The sequence below is a fragment of the Remersonia thermophila genome, chromosome 1 (genome assembly GCF_042764415.1).
Source record: "Remersonia thermophila strain ATCC 22073 chromosome 1, whole genome shotgun sequence".
NCBI classification, from domain to species: Eukaryota; Fungi; Ascomycota; class Sordariomycetes; order Sordariales; family Chaetomiaceae; genus Remersonia; species Remersonia thermophila.
In genome coordinates this window covers 1,421,720-1,448,512 of record NC_092217.1, presented here as the reverse complement: position 1 = coordinate 1,448,512, position 26,793 = coordinate 1,421,720, and the positions used below count along the sequence as shown (strand labels likewise).

The following is a 26,793-nucleotide window of genomic DNA, read 5'->3' as shown; positions in this document are numbered from 1 at the left end:
TGGATGGGGCTGGTGGATACGCCGGTGGGGCTTGCGTGTGGGGGAGGGATGACATAAGCAGGAAAGCTTGTCTTCACGCCGGATTCGCTCGCTCGCTTCTTTCTCCCTTCTCTTGCACAAAGCCCGCTTTGGGTGGCGCATTGTTGGGGCGGCTCACAAGAGGCCGCTCTACATACGCATAGGTAGCTCATGATGCAGGTCCATGTCAAGACGGAGAAGACGGCCTCGTCTACCATGCTCTAGCCCACGGAACGTAGTCCCGCCATCCCCGCGTAGGAACCGGATCGGGTTCCCGCATCCGGCCCCAGAGTCCTCGGGAGGGCTTCGGCTTGGCCACGGGCCGACCCAAGACCGACCGCGCCGCCGCCTTGACGGAATCCAGCGTGCCGTCGGCGCCCAGCCATCTGACCCCGTCGGCCACGCCGGTCGCGAGCCCGTCTGCCTTCTCGGCCCGAGGGCGACGCGGGCGATCCTGCTCGCCCCGTCCCGCACCTCGCCGGCCGCCGCGCTCGCCGTCTGAACCGCGGCCGCGGCCAGGCCCAACGCCACCGCCTCGGCCGCCTGCACCGCGTCGCGCACCCCCGGCACCGCGTTCCTCAGGACCATGTACGCCGCCCAGGCCGCCAGGAGGTAGACCGCCCATCCCGCCACCGCCAGCATCATGGCCCCGGCGCGCCAGCGGCCGCCCGTCTGCTCCAGCCACTCCTCCAGCGTCGGGTGCCTGTCGTCGCGCCCGCCCGCCGCGATCGCGCTCGCCGACAGGCCGTAGTAGTGCACCACGCGCGAGTCCGCCAGCGTCGTGATGGCCTCGCCGTTGGCGTGCCCCGTGTCCGGGTCGATGCCGTCGACGGCCCGGAAGCGCTGCAGCGTTGGGAAGGCGGCGATGTGGACCTTGGCGATGCGGTGCGGCGCGTTGTATTCTTGATCGTCGTCGTCGCCGTCCTTGTCGGTGTCGTTATCGTTGGAAGGCTTCTTTGTGTTCGTTTTGCCGTTGCTGCTGTTGTCTTTGCGGCTCATGACCGACCGGAGCCGATCCGCAGCATCGCCGATCCGCACCGCCAGCTGGTCCGACAGGTAAGGGCTCGCGAGCCGCTGCTCGCGCCGCTCCCGTTGGAGGCGGCGCTGCTGGCGCCTTTGCTCCCGGAGCTTTTTCTGGATCCGGTCGTATCGCTCCGCGGCGCGCTCCGAGGCCATGAAGAGGTCGCGGCTGATGGGTTGCTGGTCCACCTCCCAGACCTCGCCTGGCGTGGGCCACTTGAAGTAAAAGATGTCGCGGGACCAGCGGATGCCCAGCGACAAAAACGCCGCCTCGGCGATCACGTCGTGCAGGTCCTGGTACAACGCCTGCAGGGGCTTCTCGCGGCTGGCCCGGAAGTGCCTGTCCATGAGGCGGAGGAGCGGCAGGAGGAGAGCCGTGGTCTGCAGCGCGAGCCTGTCCACGCTCGGCCAGAACCTCGGCGTCAGCTGGTCGCCCACCAGCATCGCGCGCACCGCTTGCGAGCGGAGATGGGTGCGTTGGTACCCTGCAAGGCACGCGTCAACTTTTTTTTCCCTCTTTCTCTCTCTCTTTCGGCACCGCAGGGAGCAGGTAGCAAGAAAGAAAAAAAAAAAAAAAAACTCACCATCATACTCAAGAAACCCCTCGTCCTGCCCCTTCAACACGGCCCTCTGCCTCCCGCTCGCCCCGAACAAGAGCTCATCCCACACCGCCTCCTCCAGCACCTTGCTCACCACCCCCGCCACCAACGCCTCCCGCAACCCCCGCTTCAGGAGCACCGCATCCCACCCGCCGGCGTGCCGATCCTGCACCGCCACCTGGCTCACGAACCACCGAAACCCCTCCTCCCCCTCCTCCTCCCCCCGGCCGGCCGCGTTCTTCCTCTTCCTCCCGCCCGCCCCGTCCTGCCCCTCCGCGCCAGCAACCCCTCCACACCCCGCCCCGCACCGCCCCTCCCTCGCACGGCGTCTCGGCCGCCAATCCCGGCAGGTCCCCGTGCCCGAACCACCCCGCCGCCAGGGCCCGCAGGCGCCGCCAGACGCTCTCGTACAGCCGCTCGTACCACTCGTCCTCGAGCTCGCCGCCGGAGCGCGGCCAGCGGGGCCGCAGCGGCAGCTTGGCGGGCCGCCAGGCGCCCTGGCCGGGAAGGAAGGGCAGGGGCAGGGGCAGGAGCGGCGCGCGAGAGGCGGGGGGGCCAGGTCGCGGAGGCTGCGGCGCGGGAGGAAGGGCGCGGCGGTGGAGATGAGGGTGGCAAGGGAGCTGGTGAGGGAGGGGCGGGAGGGTGGGGACGGAGGGGGGTGGGTTGGTGGCGGTGGTGTGGAGGGAGAAGAAGAAGAAGAGGAGGAGGAGGAGGAGGAGGAGGAGGATGAGGAGAAAGTGGTGGTGGTGGCGATGGCTGCTCTGGCGATGGATCTCGGGCGGAGCGGAGGAGTGGAGGGGGGAGAGGAGAGAGGGGTGGCGTCGTAGATGTCATGGTCATCGTCGTAGAGCGAGTCGCGGGACGGGGTGGTCCGGCAGGAGGCGGTTTCGCCGTAGGTGGTGCCGGCGGTGCGGCCGTAGCTGTGGTGGTTGTCGGGGCGGATGGCGCCGCCGCGGAGGGAGAGGCGGGCGATGGCGCGGGGGGCGTCGGGGTCCATTTCTGTCGTCTGGATCCTTCTTCGAGCGCTAGTACCGCTCCCAGCGAGCGCAGCTCAGGCTTGATGTTTTGGTTAAAAGGGTCCTTGCGCCCAAAGTATGCCCGCTCTGCTTCCCGGGCTACCTTGGCTACCTTGGCGAAGCGTACGGACGGACGGCTTGAGGTTGAGGTTGAGGAATGAGTTGTGAGAGACGGGAGCGGGAGTGACCGTCTCGACCGGAGCTTTGATGTACGACCCTCGGTCACAAAGACGGGTCGACGTTTCTTACATCGAGCGGGAGATGTGCCCGGAACGGTCGGTCATGGGGACAAAACAACAAAGGTGGCGTTGACCGAGAGGGAAATCCATGGAGAGGTCATCTAGGGAGACGACACCGCATCCGGAGCTTGGCCACCCAGCATTTTCTTTTTTTTTAAAAAAAAAAAGAAAAAAAAAGCATACTGCAGTACAGCCTGCGACAATCGCAATTGTTTGTCCCGGGCTGTTGGGGCTTCACGAAAGTCTACATGCTCAGACAAAAACCTCATTTGATTCTTTGACCGCCATCGATAACAAAAGGAGGTGACATAGATCGGCATGGTTGTCACGAAGGATGATATCATGGGAAACAAACTCTTGGGTGGCGGTCGAGTAGCAGACCAAAATCGGCAGTGCCTTGATGATACAAAACCCTCCACATTTTATTACCTATTCCTAGGTGGTGGTAGTACAACGTACCCTCAAATGGACCTTTCAAGCCTTGATAGCCAGCCAGTCATACAATACAATCCGGGGAAAAAAAAGAGAAGATACCTGCACCAGAACCGCCCCATCCAGCCAGGAAACCAGCCAACCTGAACTCCCCTACCTCTCCCTTCCACATCACCCCAGCCCCCCAACCAGCCATTTCTCCTCCTTCCTTACCCCCAAGTCCCAGCCAGTTCCGGCCAGTACCCGTCAGAGCATGCTGCTGGACAGGACTGCTGGACAGGACAGCCGGAGAGACAGACCATGCGAAAGCGGGCAGATACACCAAGCAGGTAGGGTGTAGCTACTCCAACGACTCCCGAAACCTACCCCCCCTCGTCCTTCTCAACATCCTTCTGAACCCTCCTCGGTAGGCGTGGGTGACACCAAGGTAGCCCGGTCTCAAGGGCTGGGGTACGTCCTCATGAGCTGCGCATAAATGTCCATCTTTTCCACCTCGGCGGTCACCCCCTGGCCCTCCTCGTTGGCCACCTTGGCCCCCTTCTCGACCGCCGCGACGATCTGCACCGAGATGGTGTTCATCCCGACCGCCAGCCCAAACACGTCAAACACCACGGCGTCGGGCGGCAGCGGGTCGTCCGCCACGGGGAGGGGCGAGGCGCGGTACATCATCTGGCCGTTCACCAGGACGAACATGCGGTACTGCCTCTGCTGCTGCTCGAGCGGGGCGAGGCGCACGACGCACTGCAGCCGGTGGTGCTGCTCGTCCATGCGGACGACGAAGCTCTGGTGCGCATGCTGCGGGTGGGCGCGGAATTCCCAGCGGAAGCGGTCGTCGGTTTGGGCCTGGGGCAGGGTCGGGTGGGTGCGGAGAAGCACGCTCGGCATGAGGGCGTCGGTAAGACCTGATGAGGGGGCACGCGTGCGGTTAGCGAGGGGCGAGGAGGATAGGAATTGGGAGAGGAAGGAGGAAAAACAAACCTCGTCCAGGAGCGCGGAACTTGGAGTCGTGGAGGACCTTGCCCTGCGGAGCCGCGTGAGGCTGGCCGTTTTGCAGCGGCGGCTGCTGCTGCTGCTGCCGCTGCGCTTGGGACGGACCCTGGGCGGCCTGCGGAGGTATCCTAACGCCGTTCACATGGCCGCCGGGCACGTTGCCGTTCGTCTGCGCATACCCGGGCGGCGCCTGCTGCAGCCCGGCCGTCGCAGGCGCTGCGTTGGTGCCCACGGCAGGGGATGCGGTGCGAGCGCCGTTCCGAGCGGCATCCGGACGGCCGGCATCGCTCGATGGCCCAGCCGGAGGCGCCGGCGAAGCGGTCGTGCTGTTGCGAGACCCGCCAACGTGGATGGTGATCTTCTTGGCGGGGAGGGGCGTCTCTTGACCGGGCGTCATCTTGAGCTTGATCTTGGGCTGCGGGGGCTCCGGGACCACGGCCTTGGCTTCGGCGAGCTCTTTCTCGAAGCATTCCTGTCGCGGATCGTCAGCAAACCTTGTTCCAGAGGGTGGCCGCCGTGGGGGCACGGGCCATGCAACGCGCCCAGCCGTACCTTGAGCTCGGTGGCCAGCGTATAGATGACGCTTCCCTCCTCGTTGTAAAAATGAGCATTGTTCCACAGGAGGCTGGCCTTCTCCTCCAGCTGCGCCCACGACTTGAAGTCGCTCACGCCCGTCGCAGGCTGCCGGCCGTGGATGCCCTTGATGAGCTTTTGCAGGCCTTTGAGCGAGAGCGGGTTCGTGATGACGGCGAAGTAATCCTTGTAGCTGCGCGGGGGGAGGTTGATAAAGTCCAAAAAGTACGGGTCGCTGCGTCGTGGGTTAGCGTTTTGCCGGAGCCGAGGCAGAAAAGAACCAGGGGGTTTCCCTTACTTTCCGTCCGGCTTCCGGATCAGCTCCTCGACGATCTTCTCCTGCGCCTGCTGGAAGCTCAGGCCCTTGTAGGGCACGCCCTCGTACTCGTGATCCGCCTTCACGCGGCCAGCCCTGTCGGTCTTGCGACCGGCCTGCTCGGATCCGGCTCGCCCTGGACGGCCTCCGCGCCTCTTGAGCACGATCTTGCGCGGGCCCTCGTCGTCGTCGTCGTTGTCGTTGTCGTCGCCGTCTTCCTCCTCGTCGCCTTCGGCATCTTGGTCGCTCTCTGGGGAGGCCGCCTTGCTCTCGTGCTTGATGTCGTCGGGGTGCTTGTCGTCGATGCTGTCCTCGGGGTTCTTGGACTCGGACCTCCGGTCTTCCGAGTTCCGCGACGCGGATTTCCGGGTCTGGCCCCGCGGGGGCTTCGGCACGGCGGGAACGTCTCCAGGCATGACGGGCGCGTAGAACTCGGGATCGGGCAAGGTGTCGACGACGGGGGTGGCCTGGCAGCTGTAGTTGTGATTGAGCTTGTAGGCGGGGTTGGTTTTGACCATGTAGTTGCTGAGGGCCTTTCGGACCCGCTCGGCGTCCTCAAAGACCTCTGAGTTCTTGGGGTAGAACTCCTTGGCGTTGTTCACCATGCGCTTGAAGTAGCTCTCGAATTCGGAAAGCGTGCTGAACTCTTGGTTTTCGAGTTTTCTTTGGATGATGCGGAGGGAGATGGGCATGCGGATCCGCTCGTAGTATTCCTTGTTGGTCTCTCGGGGGATCAAGTTCTCGAAGTAACTGGCGACCAGTCGACCGCTGCGGCGCGTCAGCACGTCGCTGCGAAGGGATGGAGGAGGAGGGGGAGGAGGAGGAGGTTGGGGGTAGGTAGGTCACCTCTTGTCCTTGGTCCTCCGAATGGTCTCGAGGAAGTGCAAACCGTAAGCTGTCGTGGATTCGCGGGTTTCGCCCTCCATGAGGTTGTATTCGGAGGGGGGCTGTTTCGCATTAGCCATCCGGTTCCTCAACAGGTCTGCAAGGTTCCTCGAGAAGAATGCTTTTTCAAGTTTTTTTTTTTTTTTTTCTCTTCTTCTCCCAGGTTGACTTTTTCGCCGGGCCTGTGCCAGCCGTCTCCCGCGCCATTGGCCGGTGGTGTTGCGACCGTATCGTGACGGCGCCGCAGTACGCCCGACAAAGACTGGGGTTGCGCATCCAAGGGGTCACTTACACCCGGAGTTCTGATGCGCTTGGTGGCGCGATCGTCGCCATCTGCGATGCCGGCCCCGAAGGAGCTGCTGGCCTTGCGCTTGTTATCCATGGCACGAAAGCGCCAATGATCTTTGGCGGCGACGAGAGAAGCGAGGGGGTGGGTATCGCGGGGCTACTATGCGGCGACGCACGGAGGCGACGAGCGATGCGGGCGGCCCCGAATCGCGAACGACGTGCGGGTCACGACTGGGGGACGCGTTGGCGGAGAGAACAGGATGGTTGGTTGGCGGGCGCGTAGGCGGCGTGGCTCCAGGGCTGTCACAACCGGCGGTGGGAATACATGTCACCAAGGTGCAGAGACGTCGATGAGATGCCAATGATGCGTTCTGGGACCCCGAGAGACCCCGATGGCTGTCATGCACCCTCGGCGACGATGTTGGATGTCGGCTGGCGATGGAATCAAACGCTCCAGGTCGGACGGCATCTGCAAAGGCATTTCCAGATGGAGAACTGCAAGGGTCGTGGGGGACCGTGTGGACTTTCTGCTGGTTTGCAGCCGGCCACCGTATTAAGATGCATCCGCACGGTGCTGAGGTACGGTACGACGCCCCCCCCCCTCCGTCCCTCCCCAAAAAAACCCCCAGAAACTTTGACCCCCTTTTTTTGACTTTGTCTTTCGCTCACCTCAGTTTGGCAACCCACCCATGCAGTCTACTAGTATAGTATACTGCTGCACGCGTCAACGGATAGGGTTGCAGATGCAGGGTGCCGGCTTGGACGGGTTCTTTGTCAGTCAGCTCATGTACATGGTAGCAGGTGTTTAGACTCGATTCGGTTGTCTTGGAGGTCTCCCATGAACCAGTGGATGGCCCCCTGGATATGGCCCAAGTAGGTGGGTTCGTAGTGTGCCTTGGCTCTTTGACCTGGGAGGGAGTCCTGAACCCGTCACAAGGAGGGAAGCCTGTCTGCCCATTGTCCAACCCCCCGTGCTGTGAAGCAGGCCATTGCTGTCTTGATCATGGCTGATGTCCTGCATAGGAGCATGTAGAAAACCTACTGGAGCAGAGGTCGACATCCGGCCCACAATTGACTCTTTTTTGTTGTTCCATTGTTAGGTAGGTATTGTTGTTCATGATTCCATTGCGGTCGATTTCCTCGACCCGAGCCAAGCCCAGCGTGGTCCGTGCTCCCATTGGCGCTGCCCGCTGACCTTGGAGGGGTTCAGTGATTTTTAGCGGCCAGCAGACGCGGCCAGGGAACGCAAATCAGGAACCGATTTTGTTGAACTATCAACTGCCCACTTCTCGGCGTCCCTCTTTCTTCTTCCGCCACCGCCGAATTTCCACCCAACCCGCGCAAGCTCCCCGAGTCTCGATCCTTGAGAGCTCCGTTCCCCTTGGCGCCTCGATCGCAAAACCTACCACCGCGACGGGATTTTTCTTTGGCATCGGCAGCTTGGAGGCGTCCCATCCATCAAGCCGCCCAGCGCAGCGAATCCGCACCGCCTCTCGCGAGCCGCACCGCTCCGTCCACCTACCCCGCGCCTCTGACGGCACCTCGAGACGCGACTCGACGCCGGCACGAACCACGCGCACCCAGCGAGCCTCGACGCGAAACGCAGCCCCCCAACCCACCACGAGCGCCAACGGCATCCGGAATATGGCCGACCTCGACAAGATCGAAATCGCCGAGAGGATGGGCATCGACGTGAGCCGCCGCAACCGCGTCCCGCGGCCGCTGAGCGAGGACGAGCGCGCGCGGCTGGACGAGTTTATCGACTCAATACATTATTCCACGAGGTCTGTTTTTTTTTTTTTTCTTTGTATTCGCACGGGAACCCCTGGGACCTGGCTGACGTGGTTTTGGCTCGCTGCAGATACTCGGACAGCGAGTTTGAGTACCGCCACGTGCAGCTGCCCAAGGCCATGCTCAAGGCCATCCCCTCCGAGTACCATGACAAGTCCAAGGGCACGCTGAAGCTGCTGTGGGAGGAGGAGTGGCGGGGGATGGGCATCACGCAGAGCCTTGGTTGGGAACACTACGAGGTCCATGAGCCGGAGCCCCATATTCTCCTGTTCAAGTAAGCGCCCCTCTAACGCACCTTTCGCCGCGTCGGCGAGGCATCGGAATGCTGACGGATGGATCCCAGGCGTCCTCTGAACTACCAGCCGCCGCAGTAAGGAGGGGATGAGGCGAAGAAGGGGGAATGGAAAAGAGGAAGAGGAGGAATGAACAGCATGGGGAAACTATGGAGTTTGGGGACACCACAACTGCATTTGCATTTTCGAAGGCGCAACCTGGACATATGGCATTACGACACACCGGCATTCCTATTGTATGACTACGAACGAACCGCCGGGGGGAGGGGGGGGGGGGGGTGGACAAGACAACGGAAAGAAAGGGGTCGTGGGGAGAGAGAAAGGGTTCCAGGACACGCCGGCATTGCCCGGCCTGCCGACATGGGAAGCAGAGGAGAATACACGACGGACCCAACCGGACAGCGCTGCTGCTACTTCTTCAACCCTCGCTTTGCGGAGGATAGGGAAGCGAAAGCGTCCAGCGGGCGTTGAGATTGGGGGGGAGGGAAGGACGGATGGACGGATGGATAGATGGGGCGTAGGGCCGGCGTTGGATTCCTTGGATTCCATGGGGGTCGGAGAGAGAGCACCGTCACGATCCCTTGATTAGCTGCGTAGATGCCGAGACGCGCAGAGGATGGCCGGGCGTCGGCGAGTGGTGGCGGACGGCGTCTCGGGAGGACAAGACAAGACAAGGCCAACATGCTGGAAGCTCGAGGATGAAAGAATCCGGGCCGCTGGGTGGCTCGCCGCGCATGCCGGGTTGCATTTTTCTTTTTCTTTTTTTTTTTTTTCTTCGTGTTTGGTTACCATTGTAACTGGATTGAGACGTCTTTCTTTTAATATACTATTGACACCTACGGAGTACTAGTAATGTACATAAGTAGCCCGACACCACCCCGCATCTTGGAGGGGGGGAATGGGACGGAAAGCCGGGTCGGGTCGAGTCAGGCTGTTGTCAAAAGAAAGAGCGCCACCAAGGAATCCGAGAGGGTTGACCGGAACACGATGTAACACAAGCCGGAGGGTGCGGGGAGGCGCAGCGGGAGCGACAACGCGTGACTGTGTTCAACGGCTGACGGATCAATGTCCGAAAAATGCTTCGTAGCACCTACACAGTACGCAGTACATACTGCGTAGTTACCAGGCGGAAGCCACCCCACCACGCCATGGTCGCGCACGCTTGCGCACGCTGGCGCACGCTCGCGCACTCGCCACACAGGGGCGTTTGGCCGCCACCGCCAAGTTTCTGCCCGTCCCTTTCCGGTTCTACGGACCATGGACACTTGGGACTTGAACGATCCAGGGTTGTGCATGCAGGTGTTGCCGCTGTGGGGGAGACGAACCGGGACGATCGCTGCGGGCATCAGAGACAACAACATGATAGGACCGGTACGCACGTAGCATGTGCGTATTGTACGAGAACAGAGACGGGAGAAAAAGCGGGTTGGTCAGCCCATCCACCCAGGTCGGAAAAGCGTGGAAGGGTGGTTCGGAAGGCCGATGCAACAGACAGGGACGGGCTGCAAGGGGGGGGGGGGGGGGGCATCTGAAGCATCCATCGGACAGTGCAGCTCCAGCACTGCGCAGCAATCAAGTACTGTACTGCGTACTATAAGCGTGGAAGCGTGGGGCCATTTTGGGCGGACCGGCATTCAGCATCTGCTGATCTTCCGCTCTGGACACATTTCCACTTTCCCCAAGGGGGGAGGTCCTGCAGGCGCTGATCCTCCGAGCCTGTTTTTGTCGGATTTAATACCTAGGTCATTCCCCGGCCGGCCTACCTGGAACCTTGGGGGGGACGAGGGAAGGGCTCGTTCAATTGTTCCATGGTTCCAGGAACCTATAGTACCTAAGGTGGACGCTGTCATGTCTACCCACTTGTAGCGTCTTGCCTCCTTTTTTTTTTTTTTTTTTCTTAAAAATCTTCTGCTGTCTTCAAAGCCACCCACCCGCCCTGCACCCTGCACCCTGCACCGTCGGCTGCCCTGTGTCCTGTGTCATGCTCCTCAGCGCCTGCAGAAGCTCTGCCAAGACGTGATCGGCCAAGCCTCCCCTGGTCCTCCCGCCCTTCGATAAGCGGCTCGGCGGCCTGATAACGGAACCCGCCTTTGAAACCATCCGTCTTCCTTCCACTCTGTCCCTTTCTCCTTCGGTCGCCTCATAGTCTCTTTTTCTTCCCTCCCCGAAACCACCCAACCCTCGACGTTTCAGACCCGGGCCTTGAGGGGGAACGACGCCGGGCCACCAACCACAACAACAACCACGACGCCAACCCCAATCGCCACCACGACGATCGCGACAGACGATCGCTATCGCTAACCGCATCCGCAAACCCGTCCCGACCAGGTCACCACCGCTGTTGCAAACCCACCACCACCACTTTCTCCTCCTTGCGGCGGCCTTCCCAAACGGGACTACCCTCAAACGCGAGGGGTGTCGCTTGGACAATCTCTCTCTCTCTCTCTCTCTCTCTCTCTCTCTCTCCGGCCCAGCCCAGAGCCCGCCCGACCGGCCGGTCCGTCCCCACCATGAAGTCGGCAGCTCGCCTTTTTTACCTGTCCGTGTTCGCCCTCTGGGCACCGGCGCAGTGCCAAAACCTGGACGCCACAAGCCAAGATGCCTGCGTGGTACGCCTTGATCGCTTCTGCTGCTTCTCTCGCCGCCTCGGGCGTCGCCGCGGCCACGCGCTCTCCCCCGACGGCCGCGGCGACGTCGGAGCCCCCAACGCACCCTTGTCGTTCTTCTAACCGCTCGCTCTGGCAGATCTCGCCGCAAGCCATCGTCGACGATGCCTGCGCCTCCTACTCCACCCTCGAGCGCATCAACCGCAACGTCAAGCCCGCCCTCGATGACCTGACACGAACCACCGACTTCTTTTCGCACTACCGCGTCAACCTCTTCCACAAGAAATGCCCCTTCTGGAACGACGAAAACGGCATGTGCGGCAACGTCGCCTGCGCCGTCGAAACCCTCGACAACGAGGACGACATCCCCCCCATCTGGCGGGCCAGCGCCCTCGGCAAGCTCGAGGGCCCGCGGGCCCACCACCCGGGCAGGTCCCTGCAGCTCAACGAGCCGCGCCGGCCGCTCCGCGGCGTCCTGGGCGAGGACGTGGGCGAGAGCTGCGTGGTCGAGTACGACGACGAGTGCGACCAGCGCGACTACTGCGTGCCCGAAGACGAGAGCGCCAGCTCCAAGGGGGATTACGTCAGCCTGCTCCGCAACCCGGAGCGCTTCACGGGCTACGCCGGCGACGGCGCCAAGCAGGTCTGGGACGCCATCTACCGCGAAAACTGCTTCAAGCGCAGCTCGTTCCCCGGCGGCTCGGCCGGCCCCGGCGAAGGGACCAGCCCCAAGGGCCCCGCCGCCCACGACTTCCGCGCCGTCATCGAGGCGGCCGGCCGCCAGCAGATCCTCGCCGTCTCGCGCCAGCACAACCCCCTCACCCCCTTCGTCTCCAACACGGGCCTCGAGCACGACGACGAGTGCCTCGAGAAGCGCGTCTTTTACCGCGTCATCTCGGGCATGCACGCCAGCATCTCGACCCACCTCTGCTGGGACTTTTTGAACCAGACCACGGGCCAGTGGCAGCCCAACCTCGCCTGCTACGTCGGCCGCCTGCACCGCCACCCGGACCGCATCCGCAACCTCTACTTCAACTACGCCCTGCTCACGCGCGCCGTCGCCAAGCTCGGCCCTTACCTCTCCCGCCGCGGCGACTACACCTTTTGCCTCGGCGAGCCCGCCCAGGACGAGGCGACGCGCGCCAAGGTCCTCGACGTCGCCTCCCGCGCCGCCAGCGTCCCCGACATCTTTGACGAGAGCCTCATGTTCAAGAACGGCGAGGGCCCCTCGCTCAAGGAGGACTTTCGCAACCGCTTCCGCAACGTCAGCCGCCTCATGGACTGCGTCGGCTGCGACAAGTGCCGCCTCTGGGGCAAGCTGCAGACCCGCGGCTACGGCACCGCCCTCAAGGTGCTCTTCGAGTTTGACAACCTCGACCCGGCCAGGCTGACCGACGACGCGCCCGCCCCCATCGTGCTCAAGCGCACCGAGCTCGTCGCCCTCTTCAACACGTACGCGAGGCTGAGCAACAGCCTGATGGCGGTCCAGGAGTTCCGGAGGATGGTGAAGGAGACCGAGGCCGAGTACAAGGCCGACAAGAAGGCGAGGGAGGCCGAGACGGCCAAGGCCATCAGCGCCGAGGTGGCGGGAAACGCACAAAAGACGGCGGCGGGATCCGCTTCGTCGTCGTCCTCGTCGTTGCCGTCCTCGTCGTCGTCGTCGTCGTCGTCGGCGTCGTCGACGACAACGGCGGATAAGGTGATGAAGGGCATCACCCCCGCCCCGGCGTCGTCCTCGCTGTCGGGTTCGACCGACGAGGCCGAGGAGTCGGAGCAGCTGGGCGACCAGCCCTGGAGCATCGGCGACGACCTTGACGAGGAGCTTGGCAAGATCATCAAGGTGGTCAAGTACGTGCTCGAGAGCTGGGTCCGGTTCCCGTTTGTGCTGTAAGTTGGACTCTCCCTTCCCGCCCCAAAACTTCCGCTCCCGAAGCCCATCGACGGCTGCCACCGAAACACGACAAGAGAGAGAAGCTGCTGCTAACGTGTGGTGTGTGTGATATGACAGATGGCGCATCGTCACGTCAGAGCTCAAGCGCCTCTGGCAGTTCTACATTGGCCTTCCTGTGTCGCCAAGGGCGTGGATGTGGTACTTGCCAAGGGTGGATGAGCTTTGATTTTTTTTTTTTTTTTTGCCTTTTTGCCTTTTTGTTCTCTTGCATGACATTGCATGACTGTATATATGGTATCACATGGCGTTTGTGCGTTCATTGCTATCATTGCTTTTTTGGCTTTTTTTTTTTTTTTTTCGCTCAACATTTCCTTCGGACATCCTTTGGGTGGGTGGATGGGACTCCAAGCACGACTTTTTTTTTCTTCGTTTTGATATCCAAGTCGGTGGAGGCTCACCGCTGGGATGACCAAAGTTCCAAGGTTGTATATACGTGGGTCATCTTCATCCCAGCTTTGCATGTACATAACTTCTTCCTGACCGTTTTCCTCCTCTTGCTGTCTCTCGGGTTGGGTATCTCAAGAACGTGTTTGTCAGAAATCCTGCGCTCCCTCCGTTGCGTGATGTGTGTGTGATGCTGCGATAACTAATAGTTGCCTTTGCCATCACACCTCCTCCTCCTCCTCTGACCGCTCGTCCGCGCACGGATTTTCTAGTTAATACTCATCTGATATCACACCTCGAAGAGTTACCGCACCCTCCCCGGAGAGCGCCCGGCGCTCACAGCCCAAACAAATTCCTTCCGGCCCCTCCCCTCCCGGCAGGCCCGCTCCCTGCTCCAAGCTTGGCACCAGAAGAGAGGGAAGCGGGAGACAGCGCGAGGCTGGACACGGCGTTCCCAATCTTGAGCTTCACCGCGCCCACGGGCACACGCACCCTCCTCAGCGCCCGCGCCGCGGGGGAGTCCCGGGAGCAAAAGACGGCTTCGGTGGCGGCGATGAGGGACGGCGTCGGCGGCGAGTGCGACCACGCCAGGGAGATGTGGAACGCGTTGCCCACGGTTGTTTTGAGTTCGGTGGTCTTTGGAGGAGGAGGAGAAGGAGGAGGAGGAGGAGGAGGAGGAGGAGGAGGGCCTGCTGAAGAGGAGGACGGCGACGGCGACGGTGCGGTCCAGTCGTAGAGCCGGGGCTGGTTGTAGCGGGTTGCCACGGCGTTGCAGCGACGGAGGAGGGCGGTGAGTTCGGGGTTGGGGTTCGCATCGTCGCCGTTGTCGTCGTCGTCGTCGTCGTCGTCTTTTTCATTGTTGCTGCTGATGCTGCTGCTGCTGCTGCTGTTGTTGTTGTTGTCGTTGTGGTGTTCGTCATGGCTATTCTTGACGCTGCGTTTCCCTGCAGAGCCCAAAGACTCGCAACCACCACCGCCGCCGCCGCCGCCGCCGCCGCCGCCGCCGCCACCCCGCGACCTCACGCTCCGCACCCTCAGCACCAGAAACGACCTCGCGCTCTCGTGCGTGCGGTGCCACTCTGCACGGGTGCACTCCACCTCAAAGCCGCCGATCCTCCCCGCGCCGTCGTCGTCGCCGCCGACGCCGACGCCGCCGCCCCCGAACAAGGCCGCCTCCAAGTCCCTCCGAAACCCCTCCCTCGCCTCCGTCGGCAGCGACAGCGGCCTCGAGAGGCTAATGTGCAACGGCAGCGGCGCGCCCAGGTCGCTGTGCAGCAGCGAGTGCATCTTTACGCCGCCCGCTTCTCCATCTCCGTCCCCGTCCCCGTTCTTCCCCTCCCCGTTCTTCCCCCGCAGCCGTTCCCGCAGCCGCCCCAGCAGCCCGTCGAGCAGGGCGCCCACGTCGGCCGGCGGCAGCCACTCGACGTAGACGTGCGTCGGCCAGCGGCCCGGCACGTGGGGGATCTGGCGCACGCGGCCCTGGTGCAGGGCCGGGTCGTCGCGCGGGGCGGCGCGGACGGTGGCGGCGTAGAGGTCGTGGAAGGCCGCCGGGAGGGGCGGGAGGGGACGACGGCGCCGGCGAGGTCGGGGCCGGGCCCGTCTTGGGCTTCTTGCTCGGCGGGGGGTCGCCGGGCCGGCGGGCCCGCGAGGGGGCGTCTTGGTCCGCGCCCGGGCCTGGGTCCCGGGCCGGGTTCGGATCCGGGCCGGAATCCGAGTCGGAGCCTGCGCCGGAGGAGTAGTCTACCAGCGGCATGGGGCGAAGGATCCCGAGGAAGTCTGACGAGGCCGTTGGGTGATATGGGCCGTGCAGAGCGGCTGGTTTTCTATACTTGTAGCCTGGTGGCTGTGCTTGTTGTTGTCGTTGTTGTTGTTGTTGTCGTTATTCTTGTTGTTCTTGTTGTTTGTCCATTGTTGTTTTGGGTTGTTGGCTCATCAACCCGGGGGCCCCAACGGGGGGGGGGGACGCCGGGGGAGCGGACTCGGGCCACGGCCACGTTTTCGGGGTGGCATCGAACGTTTCGGGCCGTGCCACAGGGCTGAATGGCCAATCAGCCTTGTTACTTGCTTGTTAGCCCCTTTCTCGGAGCCACCGACGCCAGCGTCATGACAACGACGACGACGACGATGAGGGTCACGCCAAGAGGAGGCAGCGCATTGTGCTGGAATTTGTTTCTTGGCCCGAGTTTCTCCAACGCAAAAGCCACAATGCTGACATGACATGGCTATGCATGGTACCAGCGACGACACCGCACGCTCATGGCCGTCAGACTGAGGTCGCACCAAGCGTGTAAGTCAGCGGTGCACAGCATGACCCAGGGGCTTTTCCAAGCCTGCACAGCCTGGTAGGGCTTCCTGCGTTGACAAGATACAACCAACGCCTTTGGGGAAAGGTTCTAAAAAAAATCATTACCCAGGCGATACGATATAAGATGAGGAACCCTACGGTGGCGGCCCCGTCACATCCCAGCGATCCGCCGGCATGCCCTCAGCCATCGTGGAGGTTTCCTATATCAGCAAAAGCACATCTCCTCCCGCCTTTGCGCTTCCTTTCACCATCAAGATGCACGCGACCCGGCACTCCGACGACCTTCCTTGCGACGCCCGTCGGGAACCCTCCGACCGCCGCCTGGCCGCCAGGAAACCGACATCCACCGCCGGCCCGCGCCTGGTCGAATCCCTCATCCGCCGCATCTCTCGCCGGAGGCCCAAGACCTCCCGGCCGCCCGCCCTCGGGGGCTCCGAGCCGCCGATCCCCTGGATCCGGAGCTCCGCGCTCTCCCGGCCAAGCCCGCCGCCGTCCCCTCTTTTGCCGCCGCTCGTCGCAGCTCCCGCGAGCGAGAGCCCGAGCGCGAGCCCGAGCGCGAGCCCGAGGACGAGCCTAAGCCCAAGCACGAGCAGCCGGCCGTCGACAGACGCCGGCGGCCGCCGCGCGTTCCCCGCCTTCTCCTCCCGCTTCCGCCCGGAAGATCCCGAGCGGGACTGGGACAGGGACTGGGACGACCACCGCTAGGCGGGCGGCCCCGCGCGTCCGACATGGTGGTGGTGGTGGTGGAGGAGGAGGAGGAGGAGGAGGAGGGGGAGGAGCCTTTGTAGGATGGTCCAGCACCGGAAGTTGGCGGTATCTCTTCGTCCAGCCAGAGACCCGGGATGATTGCGTTGGACCATCAGCGCATCCAAGAGAGACTTGTTGTTGTTTGTTTACCATTTTCGGCGTTAATTAGACATAGACATGATGATACCCAACTACGGCGCGCAGGGGTTCAACTTGGGGTGTTTGGAATATATACAGCAACAAATCTTTGACTCTTTAGAGATCGGGTGCCGTGGTTGATGCAAGCACCGATGAATCACACACTCACAATGTCCGCGTCAGGTTCTCATCAAGTCCTGCAGGCCGCATGGCATCAAGGGAAGGGGATATCAGCACCCCCCTCCACGCAGACACAGCGAGCCCATCCTACGTGCTTGACATGCATGGTGAATGCGACGGCGTGTTGCAGCCGCAGGACCAGCTGGATCCGTCCATTACCTTTCTCTGCTTCTAGCATAACCACCTACGGCCCACCGATCCGACAAGCCGCTTCGCATCATGGTTCAAGATGATTCCTCCAGCTCAAAAGTATCCCAACCCGGCCCACCCCAGCACCCCCTCCAGCTCTCCCCTCACCTCCCCCATCGCGCCGCTCCGAGCGCCGGCGTTCCCCGCCCCCGCCCCCGCCCCCGACGACGACGACGACGAGGCGGGTCCCGAGAGCACGTAGCCGGCCCGCCCCGCCAGCTCCGCCCTCCTCGCGGTCCCCAGCTCGGCGAACCTCTCCAAGACGCAGCCGTCCACGATGCTCCTCCCCGCGAGCCCGCCCGAGGCGGCGTAGTCCATGACCCCCGCCGCCACGGGGCCCGACAGGGTCGCGGACGCGTCGCGGTGCGCGCGCGGGTTGAGCCCGGCCGGGTGGGGCAGGGCGGTGACCAGCTGCGCCGAGAGGGAGGAGAGGCGGCGGTACGAGGACTCGGGGAGGGGACGGAGCGTCGCGAGCACGCCGGTCGGGGAGGCGAGGAGCAGGATGTGCGAGGGGGGCTGGTCCTTGTCGGGCGGGTTCTGGGGCTGAGAAGGCTGGGTGGTCGAGGAGGGAAGCGAGTCGACGAGGGTGGAGGGGAGGAGGAGGGATTTGGTGGGATGGTGGGCGCCGGCGTGGAAGGAGGTGCGGTGGAGGAGAAGGTGGCCTTGGAGGGATTTGGGATCTGCATCGGGAGCGTTAGTTTCGAGGGGGAATTCAAGAGACAGAAAAGAAACAACGTACGCTCCGGGTCGAACTGAAGGACGTGAAGGTTGCCCTCGGCATCGCCCACCACGATATACAAGTCCTTGCCGTCCGGTAGGAAATCGGCCGTCAGCACCTCGAGGCGGGTCGAGCTCTTGCCGAAGAGCATCATCCTGTAGGGCTCCTCGGTGTAGCCCGTAAACCACACGCCCTTGAAGGCGTCCGCCATGACGCACAGGCCCGTGCCCGGCAGCTCCTTGGCGGCCGTCACGTAGCAGCTCATGTCCATAAAGGCCACCGGCAGCAGGCTGCCGTCCTCCTTGAGGCCGCGGACCATGCACTTTTGGCCCTGGGCCACCAGCATCAGGCCTTGGGTGCCGATCTCGGACAGCGCCGTGACGGCGCCGCGGGGTATGTCCTCCTTGGCCACCAGCTTCAGCTTCTTGCCCGTCTCGGGCTTGCCGGGCTCGGGGATGACGTCGGCGATGTCGTAGACGTAGACGCGGCCCCGGGTCGGCAGGTCCTCGCCCTTGGTCAGCGCCGTGCCCACGGCCACGAGCTGGCGGCGCTCGTTGGTCAGCTCCGACACCTCGAGGTTCAGCGTCTCGGCGCAGAGCACCGTTTCGCACGGCTCGAGCGGGACCGTGTCCACGACGGTCCAGGTGACGGGGCTCAGGAGCTTGAGCGAGCCGCGCTCCGCCGTCGGCTTGAAGGTCAGGACCTCGCGCGCCCACTCCTTGTGGTAGTCGTCGTCCCTGGGCAGCTCGAACGGCTCGGGCGCGTTGCAGGCCAGGACGTAGCTTTGCGACGGCGGGTGGTACGCCACGGCCGCCATGTCCTCGCCGATGGGGATCTTGCGGACGGCGACCCCGGTTTCGGCAAAGCTCCAGCCCGACGGCAGCTGGGCCACGCGGGCGACCTGGCGCGAGTCGGCATAGATGAAGCCGTACTCGCACCCCTCGGTGTGGAACGGGCTCATGGCCCTGACGGCGGGCCCCTGCAGCGGAACCACCCGCGGCACCGACTTGGCCGACCTGAGGACGAAGCTCGGCGACGGCCCGGGGAGGAAGACGGTGCTGTATCCGCCGAGGTTGGAGCACCGGCGCATGGTCAGGAGCCGCGGCTGGTGCGTCGCCTCCTCCTCGTCCGTCTCCTCGGGGCTTCTCGCAAAGGCCGTGTTGCGCAGCTTCTGGAAAAAGAGCGTCTTGGAGAGGTCGGCGCCGGGGCCGGCCTTGCAGCGAAAGGGCTGGTAGAGAGTCAGGTCGTCGTTGGCGTGGCGGAGCTGGGCCGGGTTAGCAAAGGCAGGCCAACCAAAGAGAACGATGGAAAGGAGGGGCTGGGCCTGGACGGACAAGCAGATACGGGGACTTGTAGGTGGTATCGCCGAGATCTGCCACCATCAGCTCGATCAAGGCCTCCTTGGGCGTCCCCTTTCTCGCGGAGAAGTCGGAAGAGAGAGCGGGGGGAGTGTAGGAAAGCCCCTCGGCGATGTATACGGGCTTCGAAAGGTCCGGTAACCGATAGATCTACAAGAAGAAAAAAAAAAAAAACACGTCAGTCAGCCACGGCATATCCGCCGATCGATGGATGACAAAAAGAAGAAAAAAGAAAAGGCTTACGTAGAGGGCCCCGCTGGCGCTCAGGAGGAACATGAGAATGCTCTGCGCCGGCTTCCCCTTGGACGTCACCTCCTCGGCAAACAAGCCGGCGGCATCCGCATACAGGCAGCCCGAAAGCCACCTGGTGCCGACGAGAGCCGGGTCGGCGCGCTCCAGGTCCTCGAGCTCGTTGCTGCTGTCCATCTGAGCCACGAAGGCGCTGGCATCGTCGCGGATGACGAGCAGGAACGGATCGGCGATGCTCGCGCTCACGGCCCGCGGCTCGGCCTGGGTGTCCTCGTCGAGCATGGGCACGATCTGGCTGAGGCCGAAATCTCCGTCGTAGCACCTCACCTCGGACTTGAGCACCTGGATGATCCTGCTCCCGCGCCCCATCGTCCCGGCCTCGATGGTGATGCCCGCCGCCGGGTCGAACTCGGTCCCCACGAGGCTCTCGAACCCGGTGGCGGTCAGGGCGTAGACGTCCGACTTTTCGTACCCGTCGAGGTCCACCTTGGCGACGATCATAAACCTGTCGTACTGGCCCGTCATGTCGTAGTCCTTGCCGAGGACCGCCGCGCCTTTCTCCCCCTGAAGCGACTTGGGCACGGGCTTTTTGGCGCACATGGTCCAGAACCCGCGAGCTTCGGGAAACTCGAAGCGCCCGACGACGCTCGGCTGAACGGCCTGGTTGATGGTGGCAAGGGCGGCCGAGCGGTCGCGGCCGACGGCGCAGACGAGCTGCAGGGGGCTGCGGACGCCGGCCGAGTTGCGCTCGTCCTCGCTTCCGGGGAGGAACGCGGGCTCGCCGTACGTCAGGGCTTGGATGGGGGCGAGGCTGAGCAGGCGGTCGTGAACGCGGAAGGCCAGGTCGCCGCTCAAGAGGCCGGCCACGGCGGAGACGGGCTGGTGGCGGGGCGCGGCGTCCTCGCCGTAGAGGTCGTCGTCGTCATCGTCGTCATCGTCGTCGCCGTCGCCGTCGTCGTCGCCGTCGCCGCCGCCGTAGATGTCGTCATCGTCTTCGGACCCTGCGCTCTGCTCTTCGGCGGCGCCGACGACGGCGGCCGCGGCCGCGGCCACGGCATCGCGGGCGCGCGGCTTTCGCCGGCCGAGCGGAGCCTGCTTCTTGGCCCAGCCAAAGAGGACCGAGTCGCCCTCCTCGAGACCGGCAAACATGGCGCTCCGACCCACGCGCGAGAGGGTTGAGACGCGACCGGGGACGACGGCCGAGGCGGGGCCTGCGCCGGGCGGCGACGGGAGGATCTTGACGTCGAGGCCCGAGACGGTGCGGCCGTCGATGCGGAAGGTGACGGCGGCCATGCGGCCGTCGTTCAAGACGACGAGCAGCTCGCCCAGGTCCGGGGTCAGCACGTCGATGGCGCAGCCCTCGAGGCGCAGGCCGAGGTCGGACTGGTCGACAAGGTTGAACGCCGTGGCCTGGCGGGCCATGGGGTTCACGGCGACGCCGTTGGCCTTTCCCGACTGGTCGACGTGGATCAGCTCGTTGGCGCCGACGAGCAGAGCTCCGCCGACGGGGGCGGGGAGGGGCACGACGCGGAAGAGGTCCTGAGGGAGGCCCGAGACGGACAGGATGGTGGTGGAGGCCTTTTGCTGCAGGTCGAGGGTGAAGACCATGTAGATGAAGTGGTCTTTTCGCCCCAGCGAGTGCGAGGCGGCGGACGTGGAGGCGAGGATGCCAAACGTGGGCTCGCGGTACTCATGCAAAAAGGCCAGATGCACGGGATGGAGCAAGCTTGGGTCAAGATGCGACAGCCGCAAGACAAACGACGGAGCATAGGGAGTATCTTCTAGCACGTGGTTGGTGGTGGTGGTGGTGGTGGTGGTGGTGGTATTGTTGTGGCTCTGGCTACCTCCATTCACGGCGGCGGCGGCGGCGGCGGCGGCGGCGCGACGAGGGCCGTCCGGCTCTTGATCCCAGTCGCCCATGTCAATGTCCTCATCGGCCTGCCGGAAGGGCAGGACGGCCAGGTTCCTGGCGCCGAACTTGAGGGCGGCGCAGCGGCTCGCCGGATCGGCGGCCAGGAAGTTGGCATGGTGGTGGAGCGGAGAGGCCCAGGGGCTCCCCAGCAGCTCTTCTTGCTCGTAGTAGTGGATGGAGACGGTCGACAGCGAGTGCTGCTCGGGATCCCACTCGACGAGGCTCAGGCGGGCGTCCTTGAGGGCGACGAGGAGCGAGTCGCAGCCGTGGCGGTTGGCGCGCGTCCGGATGCGGGCGAGGCCGGTGACGGTGCCGGCGAGGGCGAACTCGGCGACGAGGACGAGCTTGGTGGCATTGGCGCGGTCGCGGGCTCCCAGGTGGTCGCCGACGAGAAAGGAAGCCTCGAGGCCTTCGTCGTCGTTGGCCAGGCGGCCCTCGTATCGTGCGGCTACGCTGCCATTGCGCGTCGGGGACGGATCCAGCTCGGTGGCGACGACCTTGGTTCGGAAGATCTGGAGCAGGGACGACTTGGCGACGACGAGGTTGGTGCCGTGGCCGGGGATTAGGTGCAGCGTCGTCGAATGCGTCACGCCCGTCGGCGGCGTCAGCTCCGTATAGCACTGCATTATATTATTGTGTATCGCATTTCTTGATGGTCCAAGGGGGGAGGGGGGGACTGTATCGGCCGTGCAGAAACGGTTGGGTTGGCGTGTTCTCGTGTGCGGGGACGTGCGTGGGAGGAGAAGTAGAAGAGAGCAGGTTTCGTGACGGGACGGTGTTGATGTGCCGACGATGAGCAGACGATGCGTTGACGAATGTGTTGTCGGATGTGTTGTGTGTCGGTGTTGATGTTCTCCAAACTCCAAGCTCCAACTGCGACGCTGCCCCAAGAGACTCGAAAAATCCCCAATTGGGGAGAAACCCCACCCAACCCGCGACGCGACCCACTTGATTGGGTGGGGCCTACAGGGGAACCGGCCCCACATTACCCACTCCCCCCAAGCTTCCCGTTCCGGCCTCCTGCCTGCGTCATTGCGTCACACAACAACAAAGCGCAAACAAAGTCCAGCAAAGCAAGCGTGGGCTGGATCCCACCAACATGGAACCGAACGGTCCACGTCCATCCCCCGTTTTCCCTGTCTCGTTTTGCTCCGTCTCGTTTGCCCCGTCTTGTTTGCCCCGTCTCGTCTCTCGTCATCCCAAAACAACACCAACAACAACAACAACAAATAAACCCAATTCCCATTCCTGTTCTCATCAACCTGCCTCCGTCCTTCCCTCCCTCTCCTCCCTCCGTCCCTCCCTCCGTCCCAACAGCAACAACAACAACAACAACAATCTCCCTTACATAGGTTCCCAATCCGCTCTTCATTCGTCGTTTTAACCCTCGAGATCGTCTCTGAACAAACCTGCCGGCAGGGAGCAACGTTAGGTGGCATGGTGCATCCCCTACACGACTTCGCCACGGCACCGCTCCATCTGACAACCCACGGCATCGTTCGAGGCCAACCATGGACCCAACCATCCTGGACGTCGCCGGAGACACGGCGCCTGCGGGCCCCCTGCTGCAGACCAGCTTGATCTGGCTCGCCTACGCCGTCGCCGTCGCCCTCGGCTTCGTCGTTTCCGTCATCACCGTTCTCACCTGGCAGGCTGCCCACGACCGTTCGGCCGTCGTCTCGGCCGTCTCCGTCTTCACCCTCGCCGCCCTCCTCGCCACCCTCCTCCTCTTGCCCGTCGACATCGCCCTCGTCTCCTCCACCGGCGACCCCCTCCTCGGCGCAAAGAAGGCCTGGGCCACCCCGGCCCGCGTCGACGCCATGCTTTCCACCCTCAAGGCCGTCTACTACTCGCTCTACTCGCTCGACGCCCTGCTCTGCCTGGTCGTCATCCCCTTCACCTACTTCTGGTACGAGGAGTACGATGAGGTCGAGGAAGAGGACGGCACCGCCAGCGCCGCCGCGCGCCTGTGGCGAGCCGCCAAGTACACCCTCGGCTTCGTCGTCTTCGTGGTGGTCGTCTTCCTCATCGGCTTCTTCGCCCCCGCCGCCGGCTCCGGCTCCGGCGGCCACATGGACCTCGACTACTTCAAGCGGCTCCTCGGCGCCAACCACGGCGAAAAGGCCCTGACCTTCGCCGTCGGCCTGCTGCTGACGCTGGGCACCCTCTGCTACGTCGTCTACACGGGCTCCGGCCTGGCCCTGCTCCCCGTCTCGCTCATCAAGTCGGCCCCGTCCATCTCGGCGCCGGAGCTCTCGGCCACCACCGCCTCCGCCCTGGAGCGCAACCGCGAGCTCCAGCGCCAGCTCGAGATGCGCAGCGCCGGCCGGCCGGGCGGCCTGTCGCCCAGGGGCCGGCGCGAGATGGACGCCCTCCTGCGCGAGGAGCGCACCCTCGTGCGCCGCCTGCGCCTGGCGGCCGAGGCGCGCGGCGAGGGCCGCGGCGCCCTGTACCGCGCCTGGACCAAGCTGCAGGCCGTGCTGCGCCCGCTCAAGCTGCTCGGCGGGCTCGTCCTGCTCGTGCTCGCCCTCCTCGTCTGGGTCTCGATGCTCATCACGGCCGTCGACAAGGCCGCCCACTCGCTCTGCAAGCAGCGCTGCGGCTACATCCTCGGCCACCTCACCCTGTTCCAGCCGGCCAACTGGCTGCTCGTCGCGTCGGCGGCCGCGTTCCCCGCCGACTACGTCCTGACGGCGCTGCTCGTGCTCGTCTTCTTCAGCAGCTCCCTCGCGGGCCTCGCCGCCGTCGGCGTCCGCTTCCTCTGGATCCGCCTGTTCCCGCTGCGCAAGGGCCGCACCGCCCCGCAGGGCCTGCTTCTCGCCGCCGCGCTGCTGGCCCTCATGCTCCTCGCCGTCGACTACGCCGTCGCCATGCTCGTCGCCCCGCAGTACGCCACCTACGGCACCCAGACCTTCTGCCTCGACGCCTCCGCCGCCGACTGCCGCGGCCGCCCGGACATGCTCCGCCCCTGCTCCGAGGCCCTGCGGGACCCGGCCGCCCAGGACGTGTGCACGCCCACCGTCGCCTCGACCTTTCTCAACCGCGTCGCCCTCGCCTGGCCCGTGCTGGGCGGCGCGACCTTTTGGGCGCAGTTTGCGTTCCTGGCCGTGTTCCTCGTCGTGTTCGCGACGAGCCTCTTCCGCGCCCCGCGCCTCGATCTCGCGGCGATCGACGAGGAGGCCGAGGTGGACGAGGAGGAGGCCGGCCTGCTGGCGAGCGCGGGCCGCCGGTTCGGCGCCGCCTGGGGGGACATCACGGGCCGGGCGAGAACCGAGGGCGGCAGAGAGGGGTACGGAGCGGTCGAGGGCAGCGAGGGGCGGTAGGCGGCATCGGGATCGAGGGTTTGATCGGCTTTCTTCTTGTCTCGTGTGGGGTTCTTCAGGTCGTGTTCTCACCGATGGGGCGGTGCGCTGCAGGAAAACGGAAAAGGGGGGGATAAAAATTGCAACGGTAATATGGGTTTTCGCATCGGACAGACTGGCTGAGCATGGGCATGGGCATGGGCATGGGCATGGGCATGGGCTGTGGACAACAGAACACCGAGGTTTCGGGCCTGGTTTTGGTTTCTTTTGCGTTCAAGACAGTATAGGCAATAGAACGAGCTTGATATGAATGGTATCATGACTGAAATACACATGGTAGTTTGGCTCCGGTATACGTGGGGTTTGGTTCTTGAGAGGTTGGAGTGAATGCGGAAGGTCTGCCTGCGCACACGATGTGAACATGACCCCGTTGCCTTGACGCTCAAGCATTCTAGGTAGCAAGAGATGAGCGTATCTACACACTATTATACACCCAAGGCAACATTCCCTGAGATGGGAGGACATGAAAAAAGCGAACCGAAAACAAAAACATACAACACCCGGCATTCGCTGGTCGTCACCGACCCAACTACTACTCGGGCCCTCACCAGCTTAACTAGGGGAGAGCGGACGGGATCCCGTGCTTTCTGGTGGGTATGGTCGTATGTACCAGCGCTTTGCAAAGAGATGGTTTATATTGCGTGACGTTCTCTGTCTAATCGACAGTGGAACGTTGCGACTTCTCTCGTGTAAGTGAGCTCTCTCAACTCCCGTCCTTACCCTTTTCGGCTAGGTTCTCGAGGTACGCCAGCACGCACTCCAGAACTTTGGTCTCAAACGAGCAGCCAACGCCGCGTCTCCATCTCCATCGGACAACAGGGAGACATTCTCTGCAGGAGAGATCATCGGGAGCGATCGGTAGTCAGCACGGACGCAGCGACACATTGGAGCTTATCACGGCCGCGTCCTTTTCCTCGGCTTCCAACGCCGCCGCTCCCGCGCTCTCCCATATGTCCCGCAGCATGGCGAATCCGCTGGATTGCCCAGCGTCTCGGTCGCCTACGTTTGTTTTTTTTTTTTTTTTTCTTGTAGCCGTGGCCGCCCTTAGCGGCCACCAGGAAGGTGAAGGGTAATTAGGGGTCTTTTCGGCCGCCTTCGGCAACCTGGCCGGCAGCAAGGTGCGCCGAGCAGGATCTGAGCGCCGACGCTCTCGAAGCGCTCCCATCCACCTCGGGTTCCAACACGGCGTCTCGCCTGCTCGGCATCAAGGGTAGCAGAGCTCAAACATTGACGCGAGACCGGAGCTTCAAACGAGGAGCATGAGCGTCGGTTGTGCAACAATGAGTATGAGCATCGGCCTCTGCGAGAAAAGCGCCAGCACCTCAGCTCCGAGTTCCTTTTGTCGGATAGCTCTGTCGCTCTGGAGACCGCAAGGACGCCCGCCCGGGCTTATAGTACTTCCTGTCGCCAAGCCTGATTCTTCCAGCTGCTTAGGATCAGGGGCGCTCTTATGTCATGGAGCTTCCATCAGAACCAGCGGGGGAAACGCCGCCGTAAAATCATCCGGCCGGCGTTGCACGTTCTTCCGGCGGGCTTCTCCATCGATACGGGCTAACCGGGCGCCTCTCAGAGATTTCCGGGACGCCCTGAAGTGTCCATCGCGGAAACCGGATGCCTTGTCTTGCTCGTCACGCGCATCCAAGGCTCCGAGTCTCGCTACCGACAGGCCGGGGGCGGTTTTGCGGCGGGAGGGCAGCCTGGAGGGGAGGATGCGGAACACTCTTGCGTAGCAGGATTGGCATTATTATCGTTGCTTTGTTTGTGGTCGGTCCGTCTGCGTGATTGGTCCCTCGAGCGTACCTCCTCACGGTGAAGTACCTACAAAGGAACATAAGAGTCCTTGAAAGGCAAAGTTGGAGTTGGCCATCTTCGCAGGTCTTGACAGTGGGCGGTGAGAAGGAAGCCGTTTTCGCGATCGGTTAGCGTACCCCGGGGATATGCAGCTAGAACAATCTGGTAAGAAAAAGGCAAAGTAAAAAAAAAAGAGAAAAAAAGAAAAGAAAGAAGAGGCAAAATAAAAAAAAGCAAAAGAGGCTAAAAAAAACATACAGCACCCGGCATTCGCTGGTCGTCACCGACCCAACTACTACTCGAGCCCTCACAAGCTTAACTAGGGGAGAGCGGACGGGATCCCGTGCTTTCTTGTGGGTATGGCCGTATGTACCAGATTCCTCTGGATGCGCTGCTTATATTCCAAGCCCATCCCAGCTCAAAGAGTACGCATCATGCCCCAT

The 26,793-nt window shown here is 63.3% G+C and overlaps 7 protein-coding genes across 7 annotated transcripts; 3 read left to right on the top strand and 4 right to left on the bottom strand.

The window, feature by feature from the left end:
• Positions 1-168: 168 nt before the first annotated feature.
• On the bottom strand, positions 169-2,634 carry VTJ83DRAFT_414 (uncharacterized protein; the record flags this gene model as incomplete). The annotated part of the gene is made up of 2 exons (XM_071010596.1): positions 169-1,523; positions 1,623-2,634. 2 exons carry the CDS (start codon positions 2,632-2,634, stop codon positions 169-171), a joined length of 2,367 nt encoding a protein of 788 aa, XP_070869767.1.
• A 1,128-nt stretch (positions 2,635-3,762) lies between these two features.
• Positions 3,763-6,470, bottom strand: VTJ83DRAFT_413 (uncharacterized protein; the record flags this gene model as incomplete). The annotated part of the gene is made up of 6 exons (XM_071010585.1): positions 3,763-4,226; positions 4,303-4,786; positions 4,867-5,122; positions 5,186-5,971; positions 6,050-6,150; positions 6,381-6,470. The coding sequence occupies 6 exons, from the start codon at positions 6,468-6,470 to the stop codon at positions 3,763-3,765; spliced, it is 2,181 nt and encodes a 726-aa protein (XP_070869766.1).
• A 1,550-nt stretch (positions 6,471-8,020) lies between these two features.
• On the top strand, positions 8,021-8,541 carry VTJ83DRAFT_412 (uncharacterized protein; the record flags this gene model as incomplete). Its single annotated transcript, XM_071010574.1, has 3 exons — positions 8,021-8,160; positions 8,238-8,441; positions 8,511-8,541. The coding sequence occupies 3 exons, from the start codon at positions 8,021-8,023 to the stop codon at positions 8,539-8,541; spliced, it is 375 nt and encodes a 124-aa protein (XP_070869765.1).
• A 2,429-nt stretch (positions 8,542-10,970) lies between these two features.
• VTJ83DRAFT_411 (uncharacterized protein) lies at positions 10,971-13,183 on the top strand (the record flags this gene model as incomplete). The annotated part of the gene is made up of 3 exons (XM_071010563.1): positions 10,971-11,069; positions 11,206-12,953; positions 13,075-13,183. The coding sequence occupies 3 exons, from the start codon at positions 10,971-10,973 to the stop codon at positions 13,181-13,183; spliced, it is 1,956 nt and encodes a 651-aa protein (XP_070869764.1).
• A 554-nt stretch (positions 13,184-13,737) lies between these two features.
• On the bottom strand, positions 13,738-15,154 carry VTJ83DRAFT_410 (uncharacterized protein; the record flags this gene model as incomplete). The annotated part of the gene is made up of 2 exons (XM_071010552.1): positions 13,738-15,075; positions 15,146-15,154. The coding sequence occupies 2 exons, from the start codon at positions 15,152-15,154 to the stop codon at positions 13,738-13,740; spliced, it is 1,347 nt and encodes a 448-aa protein (XP_070869763.1).
• A 1,860-nt stretch (positions 15,155-17,014) lies between these two features.
• On the bottom strand, positions 17,015-21,823 carry VTJ83DRAFT_409 (uncharacterized protein; the record flags this gene model as incomplete). The annotated part of the gene is made up of 4 exons (XM_071010540.1): positions 17,015-17,640; positions 17,700-18,942; positions 19,013-19,186; positions 19,280-21,823. 4 exons carry the CDS (start codon positions 21,821-21,823, stop codon positions 17,015-17,017), a joined length of 4,587 nt encoding a protein of 1,528 aa, XP_070869762.1.
• An 885-nt stretch (positions 21,824-22,708) lies between these two features.
• VTJ83DRAFT_408 (uncharacterized protein) lies at positions 22,709-24,520 on the top strand (the record flags this gene model as incomplete). Its single annotated transcript, XM_071010529.1, has 1 exon — positions 22,709-24,520. The coding sequence occupies one exon, from the start codon at positions 22,709-22,711 to the stop codon at positions 24,518-24,520; it is 1,812 nt and encodes a 603-aa protein (XP_070869761.1).
• Between the last annotated feature and the right edge of the window lie 2,273 nt (positions 24,521-26,793).